Source organism: Sarcophilus harrisii, chromosome 1 (assembly GCF_902635505.1).
Source record: "Sarcophilus harrisii chromosome 1, mSarHar1.11, whole genome shotgun sequence".
In the NCBI taxonomy this organism is placed as follows: domain Eukaryota; kingdom Metazoa; phylum Chordata; class Mammalia; order Dasyuromorphia; family Dasyuridae; genus Sarcophilus; species Sarcophilus harrisii.
The window spans coordinates 93,845,427-93,857,781 of NC_045426.1; the positions used below are offsets into that span (position 1 = coordinate 93,845,427).

At 39.4% G+C, this 12,355-nt stretch overlaps 1 protein-coding gene across 1 annotated transcript in view; it reads right to left on the minus strand.

Moving 5' to 3' along the window:
- Positions 1–12,355, minus strand: part of GRIN3A (glutamate ionotropic receptor NMDA type subunit 3A) — a 215,251-nt gene continuing 202,896 nt past the window's right edge. Inside the window, exon 9 of the mRNA XM_031961305.1 lies at positions 1–3,013. Coding sequence (XP_031817165.1) covers positions 2,677–3,013 — 337 coding nt within the window. The 3' untranslated portion in view covers positions 1–2,676. The remainder of the gene's footprint in view (positions 3,014–12,355) is intronic.

The window sequence follows — 12,355 nt, forward strand, 5'->3', positions numbered from 1 at the left end:
CAAGTTGCAAAACACTGTTCAACCACCAGCAATAAAAATAACCATCACAATTTAACATGAAAACAGTTTCATTTCATCACAAGAAATTTTTTTTTTCCAGAAAATGAAATAATTTCAAGCAACATCAATGACAATAAACCTGGTGACAGCTCCCAATAGCTGACCCTCAGGTGGCAACTACATTTCTACCCCAACTCACCAGTGACAACTAGTTAATCATCCAGTAGTCCAAAACAGACACTGAGTGACAGAGTGGGGCAAAAACTACTGCGTATTTTGTGACAAGGTAGAGAAACCCAAAAGAGCATTCCTCAAAATGTCCTTATATTGATGTGTGCCCTGCTTTAATTAAATCCATTATTAAAAAACCCAAAACTTAGAAAAAAAATAAATTGGGGATAATTATTTGCATTACAAAAGGATTCTTCACTTTACAAAAGACTGCTGGGTTCTTCTAAGTAGTTAGCCACCCAAATGCAGTTATAATATAATTAGATTTACAAAAATTTCCATTTACAAGCAACTTTTCCAGAACCTGGCTACTCTGTGAAGTGAGGTACACCTGTACATAATCTTCTGGATAAGAGGTGCACAAAGGGTAATGACCTGGTCCCTACAATATTCTGGGCTGTAATTAGAAAATTCTGGGAGATAGTTTTAAAGGTGTGCCTTCAAACTCTGGGCTTCTTACTTTAGAGCCATATGAGGGGATAATCTGAGAGCAGGGCTGGCTGAAACCTTTGACAGTTTTGAGTCCCTTCTTCCATTTCCTTTCTCTTTTGCTTTATTTTCTATTGACTCATCACCATCAAGGCTAAAAGTATTACTCAGCTTGGAGTATTTAAATTAACGTTCATATTATAGGAACTTCCAGAAACTTGTTTTTCATTTTAGGGGAAATGACTTTAGCAGAAATTTCAGATGGCATAGTATAAAGTGAGGGACAGTAAAAGGCTAGGAGCCTTTTCATTTATTTGGTGGAGGTGATCAACTGTTTGTCAGGTTGACTGGTTGTAGCCAGCTATTGTGCCAGACGCTTAAGAGGCACTCAAAAAAGTAAGATTGTAAAGGCAGGGACCATGAACACTTTACTCACCTATCCATGAGCACCTAGTGCAGTTCTTTCCTATAATAGATACTTAATAAAGGTTTGAATGAATGGTTTAATTGGAACAAATGGGGAAAAAAATAAAGAATATTTGACATAAAGGAGAGTATTCCTGAGTGACATTTTTTGGTGCCCTAGTGGCTGTGGAAGCTGACACTGTAAGCAGATTCTCCCAAAGACAGTAGTACTTGTTTTCAGAGCTCTCAGGGCCCTATGTAGCTGAAATCCTTCGGCTTCCCTGGCTCCCTCCCCATCTTCCTTCTACAGAGAGCTGGGGGGGGGAGGGGATTAGGAGGTGCTAAATTGAGACAACTAGATGACTCAAATCCAACTTCATGGGGGTGATAACTGTACTAGAAATACCAACCGGAGGGACCAAGAGTTATTTCAATATGCCTTTGGTGACTGGGGCATTTGGCAAACATCACAATAATTACACAAAAAAGGAAGGATGGGATGGAGCAGGTTCAGTTGCATGCATGAGGATCACTTTTGGGACTTCCTACAGTCAGAGGATAGGTTGTTGCTAACTTGAGAATTAACCCACCACATGATTTGCACAAACATTTTCACAGGATTCACAGTCACACACATCCTATTACAAATAGTAAACACAGATGTTCTTCGGAGAGGTCTCATCTCTGTCTTCTTTTTTCTCATTCTGTTTGTCTCTTACAAAAGGCACACACTTGTAAAGAAAGCTTAGTTTGACTGAAGAATATGATGCCATTAGTTTTTCAGCAAGATTGCTCTAATAAGAGTCTTAACAGTATCAACCTAGTTACTGTGCTGAAACTCAACTTTTTGAGGATTCAGGTCTTTTTTTCCCCACTATCCTACTTTCATTAACCCTACCCCTGAAAAAACACCCCAAATTTGAGTTGGATTAAATTGAAGAAATGTTAAAATATAATCCTGGGTAACCATTCTGTACAATCATACCTCGCTTAACATTGCGCTGTCCAAAATACTTTTGTAATAACATTGATTAAAAACAAAGTAGCCACATTGTTGCATCATGAAACCCTGATGTACCATTGTCAGGCCAATTGATTACTTAAAACATTGAATTTGTGAAACTGCCTGTATCCTATAACATCACACCTGATTAATCATGTTAGTCGAGGTATGCTCGTACTAGTAAAAAAACATCAAAACCCAGTAAGAGACACAGGTCTGATCGACATTTTTTTTTTTTTTTTTTTTTTTTTTTTTTTTAATGCACAGAAAGGGCTAAAAACCAGAAATGTGGCACCAGGTGAAGAAGGAAACAGGAGATAAGTATGATCTTCTTTACTCATAGTTCCTTTTGTCCAAGATTGCCCTTGACTGATTCAAAATTCATGTGGAGGAAAGAAGAGATTCTTTCTCTGAATGAGAATACCACCCTGGAGGATGGAGTTTGATGAGCCACTTTGAGGTTGCCTTCTAAGGAGAATCTATTGTTTTGCTCTCCTTCACCACTGCCAGCAGTTACAAAAGTGCATTACAAATTTTACAGAGGGATTAGAGAAAGGCTTGGGGGAAAGGTAGGAAGGTCAGGACAGAACAGATAGAGATATGATCACTTAGGACTCGACTGTCCTGTTTGTCCTCTGATATTCTTCCAGTTGATTCTTCCTGTTCATGGCCAGCCGCAGGTCTTGCCTGATCACCTGAATCTGTTTCTCCAGCTCAGTGAGTTCCTGGGTCACTGAGGTCCTAGCAGTATTTAGAGAGTCTGGTTTCCCATTGGTGGTGAGGGAAGTGGGAATTTCTCTCCTGACTATAGGGAGGGAGATGCCCTGATGTGGATGCATGTTCAGGTGGCTTTGCCCTTCATCACTATAGGTGTATTTCCGCCGATTGCAGTGGCTCAGGCCCGCAGTATTCCATACGCTGAGCTGATTGTTGGCTGCATTGGACCTAGGGAGACAATAGAGATATTTCAAAAGAATGATAATTAGATACTTCAGAAGAATGACTTTACCAGATCTGGTAAACTTGGAATACTGTGGGTCCCTCTTCACCCTTAACCTGACTCCCTGTCCCTGCATTCATCTAGTACCTCCAGGTAGGGACCAGATAACATCTTCCTTCAGGCTCATCCTCTCTAGAATACATATTTTCCTCACATAAATCCTGTAAGGGAGGTAAGGGATTGCTGCAGTTCAGTCATTCTGTGTTGGATCCAACTTTTTGCGATTCCATGGACAAAATGTTTGTCTCTGGGGTTTTCTTGGTAAAGATACTGGAGTGGTTTGCTATATCATTGTTCATTGTGTCCCCCTTTTTTAGATGAGAAACTGAAGCAAATGGGGTTGACTGCCTCAGGGTCACCAAGCTAGTAAGTGTCCTGGCTCCAAACCTGGTGTTCTGTCCACTGTGCCACTTACTCAGAGTAAGGCGTCATTGTCTTCATTTTGTAGATGAAAAGTTTGCAGCTCAGAGAGAAGGAACTAGTAAATGATAGAGCAGGACCTTAAAATCAAGTATCTTGACTTTTAAGTATAATATTCTTTCTACTATATCATATTGCCTGTCTTTTCATTAACTTTCTTGAGTCAGTAATTGCTTCATTTCCTTGCTGAGGACACCAATTCTTTCAATTTAGGTTGCCAAGTGACCCCCCCCCCCCCACTCCGCTTTCCCAGGGAAATGGGAACTGAAGGTGAGCTCAGCTGCACGTGATTTACAACATCACAGAATCTCAGGTTCTGGTTGGAAGAATTCTCAGATATTTAAACATTTTGTCTTATCCTTACTTAACAAGAACCTCTTCTATGACATCTCCCATATAATATGATCCTAACAGCTCTGAACATCAGTTGCTTACTACACAACAATATGCATTCAGTGTGGGTGGAAGTTACTGGCTATCAAACCACATGCCTTGACTGAGACCCACCTGTGAACACATCCTATGCAACATGATCACACTATCCAAGGAATGGCAGGGGAGGGGGAATGATCCAAGGCAAGTGTTTGCAACTCCTGGCCTTTGCTTATTCGGCATTCACTACTCGTTCCTTTAATAAACTTTGTTAACCACCACTGCTGTTCTCCTGCCATGCTCCAGCCTTCTCCCCACAACTAGGAGAGGATTTCTCCTGTTTTTAGCCACAGATCAACCATCTGCCCCTTTTGTGTTGCTTGCCTCTAAATGTCCTCTTCAGAACTGCACTCAGTAACTCCCATCCTCATCCACTTTCACAGTAGCGAATGTTGAAGAGAAGCAAACTTCTCTCATAAACAGCCTTTGCTCCTTACTCATAGCTCTTCACTATCCCAATCTTCTGGTACTCTTATTGGGACTGACCTTGCATCTTCCTGAATCTTACCAGAGGCCTGGATCTCTGTTGCTAAACTTCTGGCCTTCTTGGCATGTGTTGGACCTCCCTAATACCAGATGCCTAGCTGTTTAGACCGCTGGCCCACTAGCAGATTCCAAATTTCCTTGCCTTTTTGATCTGCTTTCTCAGCTTAATGCTGAGATCTGCTTGGACAGCCTGTCCCATCCTGCTGTGTGTCTTCTAGTTCTAGCCTGTTTTTTCCTGATCAAATAAGACAACATATTTAGAACATATTGCAAACCTCAAAAGTGTTATATAAATATTAACTATTATTATTATTACTGATTCCCTGAATTTTTGACAACTAAATATCATTCGCATTTTATGGATGATTCAGCTGAACCACAAAACATATTTTGTTAACACCTCACATTTCTCTGATGCTTCTAGATTTCCCCACAATAACAGCATTAAGTAGATATAGAAAGCATTATTACTACTTTAGAGATGAAGAAACAGAATGAAATTAAAAATCTTCCCTAGGTTTTCATGGCTTTAAAGTAAGTATTCAATCTGGGATTTAAGTATAGGCCCAATCCAAACTGACCCACCTTGCCATGAATATATGAACCTAACAAAGCTTTATCCATTTACTAAGAGATTGACACTATGAAATGTCTCATATCACTCTAGATATGGCAGAACACATGTTTCTTTAGCTGACTCCCTTCTATTCCAGGGTACTGGTGCGCCCTGCTCATCCATCATCCCAGAGTAGCTTATCTTGCATCCTGGTAGTTCAGCTCTGAGTGTTTGTGCTGGTGAACCAGAAAGGTCAGCATCTGAAGAGCAGAATTGGAAGAAAAATGTGTAAGCACCACGGGTGATGAGATTTTTACCAGGAGGAGAATCCATGTCAGGCCTAAGGCTTAGAAAACAAATCCCAAGGCAAATATCTAATTATCACAGGGTGAATAAAAGCAAAATAAAAACTGGTTTTGCAACCACTCTTAGTTTGACTTTTATCCCAGCAGTGCTATTGGGATGTCACTTTGGAATGAGGCACCTACAGCTTAATGGGAAGTTTGGAGTGCTAAAAATACCTCTAGGGCACTAAAGGAACAGACCATTCTGTTTCTGAAATACAGTCTTCCAGTTGCACTCCCATTAGAAACTCTTCTAATGTATGGTCAGATTATGGCTGTCAACAGTATTAACAATATATTCAAGTTGGTGAAATTAAAAAGAAAAAAAGAGAATGATGGGAACTTAGTCCCAGTCCAGGAGAATAAGGTCATAGGATCATAGATTTAGAGCTTGAAGGGATTTTAGCAGTTCAACAGGTCTACCTCTCATTTGACAGATAAGAGTCAAGGCCCAAAAGGGTCAATGCCATGACCAAAGCACATAGGAAGCAAGTGGCAGAGTTAGGATTTGAATTGGGGCTCTTGCAGCTATAAAAAATAAAGACTTAGAGGAAGGATTCTAGCATATTAGATAGATCTCTCTGAAGAATCTCTAGGAGAACAGGGAAAGGAATTACACATGAGAAGGTAATGTGTCTAAAAGGAGGAAGGCATCCAGCATTGATATGGATCTACAGAAATATTCAAGAAATGTGAAAGATATATTAGAAAGGGAGACTGGATAAAGGGAAATCAATTTAAAGAGTATTAGAGTCTTCCCTGTATTGAACGAGGACCATAGTAACAGTAGAAAAGAAGGAAGGAAGGAAACAAAATTTCTCATAAGTATTTGCTATATGCTCAGCACTATTAAGCACTTTACAATATTTTGTGTTATCTTCACAACCTTGTGAGGTATTATACTTATTTTACAATTGAGGACACTGAGACAAAGAAATTTGCACTGAGTCACACAAGTAGTAGGGAACCTGAGGTGGATTTGAACTGAGGTCCTCCTTACTCAGAACCTGTTATTTGTAATTTGTCCTTTTTTCTCAAAGAGAACCAATTCAATCGTGAGGATGATCACTTGTGAGTGGGTTGGATTTAAGTGAGACAGAACTGCACAGTCATGAGCCTCTCTCTTCTGGAGACATAAGTGCAGCGGCAAGACATAAGTCAAGATGACAGGTGACAGCCCAGCCTCCCAGCCTTCTAAATAATGGGCTACTTATGTACCTGAGGAGGGGTGATGGTTGATTTCATAGACACAGAATCAGTAGCAATGGTCCAGAAAGGTTCAATGCCCAAAATCACATGGGCAAGAAATGACAGAGCTAGAATTTGAACAGAAGCTTTTGCAGCTGAAGAAAAACAAACTCGGAAGGATTCTAACACACTGGGTAGATGCTCTTTAAAGTCTCTCTGAGAGAACAGGGACAAGAATGTGGAGGGCAAAGGGGGATATTAAAAATTCTAGTTGGCTCTGTTGTTCATTGAAGACATTTAGACTTGCCAAATGGATATAAATAGCTCTCGTACCCACCTCATAGGGTTCATGAGGGTCAAATGAAATAAAATACAGTGCTTAACACAACTCAAAGTGCCATGTAAATACTAGATATAATTAAAATTTATCCTGGAAAACGCTCATGACAGAAAGTATGTGTCAGTACCAACTAATGGGACCAAGCATGTTTTGATGGAAAAGCTATAATTCTTATATTTGATTAACTAAGAACAGCTTTAGTGACTTTTCTATTGATGTTAATCCTTTTTTTTTTTTTTTTTTATTCTCCTGCTTCTCTACCTCATCTTCACAGGTAAGAAATGGGCTCTTTGTGAATGTAATAACAGGTAGAAATCCCTTGTATATAGGGATATAGGCTTCTGGAGAAGAGTTAGGTGGGCATGACAAGGATATATATTAGGGGAAATTCATTCCTTACATGACATAGTCATCCTCCGCTAAGCATGTTCTAAGCTGTTAATGTCTTTTCCAAATAATGTTTGCTTTCTTTTTTAACATATCAATATTTTAGGTTTGAAGGCTAGGGCTTTTGTGTTTCTTATTTGTGTATCCTTAGCACCTAACAGTGTATTGTACATATCAACGCTCAGTCATGTTTCTTAGACTAAAAAATATACACTTAGTTTCAGACCATTATGAAACCACTGTCTCTCCTAACCCTCAAGACCTTGGCTCCTTCTGAGATCTTTTTAAGTCATGAATGCTCACTGTCAACAATGCTGGTAAGAGACATTTCCACTGTTTGGAATTATTATTTATTATTGATAATATTATTGATATTAATTAGGATCACAGAACCAAAATTGAATTAGAGCCCCCACAGAAGCCATTTGATCCAACTCCCTTGCTTTATAGATGAAGAAACATGTCTGGAGAAATTTTTGCCTAGGGTCACAGGGTGGTAAGTGAATGAGAAAGGATTTGAATCCAGGCTTTTCCCAGTATTCTATGTCACCTCTCTGCATAGACTGGGTCTGATAAATGTCAAATGCCAAGGGAGAAAGGAAGGAAGGAAGAAAGTAGACTGAAAGTAACTGCTCCCTGGCAGACAAAGATAAGCTATTGCTTACTTCCCAGGGGAAAATGGCACTCTCTTCTAGGGGCCATGGCAGATAAATCACTCCATTCTCCATTAATCTAATCAAATTTTTGCTGAGGGGTAATAATCCTGGAAGACCCTAGGAGAACCTGGCACTATGAGGTGGAAGGACAAAAAGAAAAGACGGAGCTTGCAATGTGTTGAGTAGGTCTACTCTCTACATCTTCTCACAGGTGAAGGGGAGAAAAGAACATTTGTATTTGTAGGTACAGATTTCCATGACATCTTTTCTAAAAGATAACAACAGGAAGGAAATTAATATAATTTCATCTTTGGTTTACTGACTGATTTTTTTAGGTTTTCCATCTGGATCCTTGTGGCTCTTGAGCAAATGAATTCACAGCATCCAATACATAAGTTGACTTAAAGAAGCTGGTGATTGCTTTATGTGGAAGAATCATGTAAACATCAGAAGGGACCTCAGAGAGAGTCTTGACTCTTTTGCTCGTACAGAGGGAGACCCAGAGAGGCTGTGTGACCTGTCCAAACTTTGTCCACAGGTAATTCAATAGCAAACTGTTATTTGAGTCCATTTTCTCTGGCTTCAAATCTAATACTTCTTTTCCATGCTGCCATATTGGGAGCCAGCTGGCGAGCTTATGCTTCATGCTCAAGCCCGAGAACCTATTCAGTATGAAAACATCAAAGCTCGGCTGATAGAGGGACCAAGATGTATATAGTGATAGAAACCATATAAGATGCAACACCAGAGAGCCATAAAACAATATGAACAAAGACCAGACAGGTAGATAGACCATATGCAAGGTCAGAGACTATACAAGATCAGAGATCTTATCAAAATAGAGATCACATAAGGGCCGAAACCATAGAGAACTAGAAATAAGGTAAAAAAACTAAGAGAGCTATAAATATTTGGATATTAGACTGGTCTGGATCTTTTGATGTTGTTCTACATTCCTGATTCTGCTCAATAGCTTCAAAAGTAACACACTTAATTCTAGCAGAGTCACCTGCGTCTTCCTTTACAGAATGATTCCATCTTCATAAACATTTAGAAAATGTAATGACAAACTCAAAGCAGACCCACTGGATTATAGTTCACAGAATTTTACTTAGGGCATTATAGTTTGAAAAACTCTTTTCTTAAACAATTCAGTTGAGGGAGGTCAGGTAGGGAAACTGAGGTTTATTTAGCAAGAAGTCCTCATCCTGTCACATGATCCTATCAGGTAGACCTGGGTCTCCTGGCTCCAGGGTTCATGCCAGGGCCCTACACTACCTCTCAGTGGGTTAAAAGCAAGGAGAGAAATGAGAACTCCCTCATTCACCACATATGTTTCTAAAGGTCACAAGACTCTTCAGAGGAAATTCACTGCAGTGGAATTTATGAAATGTGCAGAGGAGAGTCCTGAACAAGATGAGTCCCTGTTGATTTTGAGTAGTTCTTCCATGAAAAGTTTTTCTGGGTTTGAAGAGTGGATTCTGTGGTATAGAAAATAGAGACCCTTGCTATCAAGGTTTGTTGACCAGATAGTACCGGATTCCTAAGCTCTTTGAACCTTTTTCGTCCCAATCATCTTTTTAGACAGAAGTAATAAATGTATCAAGAGACATTTCCAACTTCAGCCTTTTCTAAATGTCTACATTTTCCTGATTTTGATGGCATGTTGAGCTGAATGCTGAAGGAGTTGAAGTATGGGATCTAGTGCAAAGAGTGAGACATAGCTAAGAATTCTACTTAAATTTATGGTTTTTAATAGACTTTGGGATCTGGAATTGGACTGGAAATGCTTGCTGGAGGCTTCAAAGGGGGATGAAGAAAAAAAATAACTACTATTATATATATATATATATATATATATATATATATATATATAATTATAAGGAGACAAGATAGAGAACTGTGAAGACGGAGTTAGCAATCTGGATTCCTTAGAATCAGCCGGAGTCAGGATAAGTAAAAGTCCTTGGTTTTTAGGGGTAGAAGTGAACAGGATGGACGCAGGACCTTCCTTCTCTTCCTCTACCAAAGACCCTGGCTTGTCTTACTCCATCCCCTGATCCTTCCCACAATTCTCTGTATACACCAAAATATTGAACCAGCACAGAATAGTGGGCAGGGCCATTTTCCAAGCATATGATAATAAAGTATTGTCCAATTGGTAATTAGCCTTAAGTGCTTGGTTTCCAACCTCAGTACATCAGCTCAGAGTTTCAGCCCTTTACAGAGAACATTGTGAGATATAAAGTGGATAATTTTGATTAAATTAAATTAAAAAAGGTTTTATACAAATAAAACTATGCAGCCAAAATTGGAAAATAGAAAATTAGGAGGGGGGGCGGAGCCAAGATGGCGGAGAAGACACACGCGACTTTCTAAGCTCTTCTCTTACCCTCTTTATCAATATTATATCGAGCCTCAAAAATAGTCTTGACTGCTAAATCGAAAGATAAGAAGTAGAACAACTACCGTCAAGAAAATCTGCAGTCTCGCCAAAAGGTTGGTTCCGGGGCCAGGGGGAGATCGCAGACGGGAGAGAAATTAGGTATCCGAGGAGAGTCTCAAACCGAGGGTGAAGGCACAGATCTCAGCACAAGCGCGCAGCCCCAACCTGCAGTACGGGCTTTTCCTTGGGGCAGTTGTGATCCTGCACGGCAGGAGGGCAGCCCAGGTTAGCCTCCAATCTGTGCAGTGGGGAGCTCGGTGTGGGGCCATAGAGCTTTTCCAGGGCTGATTTGCATTGAGCAGAGACACTGGGGCAGAGTTTGCGGCGGTCTGCGGTCAGCTGCTAATACTCACAGTCCCACAAGAGGTCTGCCTGGGGTCAGTGACACTTTCACCCCTTAAGTCTCTAGCTGAGGGCACTTCTAACCCACTCAGCCCTACTAAGCAGTTTGATGGCTCGGCCAGTGCTGAATCCACTCCTGTTGGGGGGAAGGGAAAACTCTCACCAGAGATCCTACCTCGAGCCAGAAATCGGTTTTACATCTTCCTCTACATCTGCAGAGGAAGCTGGTAACCCCTTACCTAGGAGAACCTCACCCCTAAAGGCTTTGAAACATGAATAAAAAGATGAAAAGAACGATCTACAGCTTCTATGCAGAAAGAGCAGGTCAGCAAACCTGAAGAGACCCTCAAACAGCAAAATGCATCAAACTGTCCTCCTTACATGATGCTTTACAGAAGAGGACCATTAAAAGTCCCAAAAGAGAGTTAGAAGATAAAATGGGAAAGGAAAGAGAAGCTTCACATAAGAGAGAGCAACAAACTTCCCTGAAATACGAATCTGGAAAAAAGTAAAAAAATCTCAGGAAAGTAAGAATTGTGAATTGAAAAATAAAGAATCTACTAGAAAGTAGGATTTGTGAATCTGAAAAGACAAAGAACCTGCAAGAAAGTAGGATCCTGAATTGGAAAAGACAAAGAACACGCAAGAAAGTAGGATCTGTGAATTGAAAAGAAATAATTCACTAAAAAAAAAAAAATTAGTGAAATGGAAAAAATTCTCACAGACCAAAACAATACATTCAAAACTCAATTGACATATACAGAAAGAAGTAAAAAAGCTAATGAAGAAAACAATTCTTTAAAAATTAGAACTGAACAAATAGAAACTAATGATTCATTGAGACAGCAAGAATCAGTCAACAAAACAAAAAAATGACAAACTGAAAAAACATGAATTATCTTGCAAAATGACAGACTTGGAAAAATAGATCTAGGAGAGATAATCTGAGGATTATTGGACTTTCTGAAAACTATGATGAAAAAAGAACCTAGATACTATTTTACAAGAAATCATCAAAGAGAACTGCCTAGATGTAATAGAATCAGAAGGTAAATAGGTATTGAAAGAATTCATCGAACACCTTCTGAAAGAAACCCTAAAATAAAACCCTAAGGAATATTGTGGCAAAATTTCAGAACTATCAGATTAAGGAAAAATTTTACAAGCAGCCAAAACCATTTAAATACTGAGGTGCACAATAAGGATCAACTCTGAAGATCTGGCTGCCTCTACATTAAAGGAAAGAAGGCCTGAATATGATATTCGAAAGGCACAAGAACTTGAGATGCAGCCAAGAATAAACTACCCAGCTAAGCTGAGCATTTTCTTCCAGGGAAGAAGATGGACATTTAATGAAACAAATGAATTCTATTTGTTTCTGAAGAAAACCAGAACTAAAACAAAAAATTTGATCTCCAGTGCATAGAACTCCAAGAGATGCAGAAAAGGTAAAAATAACTCTTGAGAATTGTATTTCTGTTGTGATATACAAAAAGAATACATGTATAATTTGATTGTACATTGATTAATCATAAAAAGGGAAGTAGATATGGAAAAGGGATGATGGCAGAATAAGGTGGGAAGGAGGGATAAAAGAGTGTAAACCACATCCCACAAAGAGGCTAAGGAAACTTATCATATCTGAGGGAATTTAGAGAGGGGAGTAACATTGTGTGAATCTTACCTCATC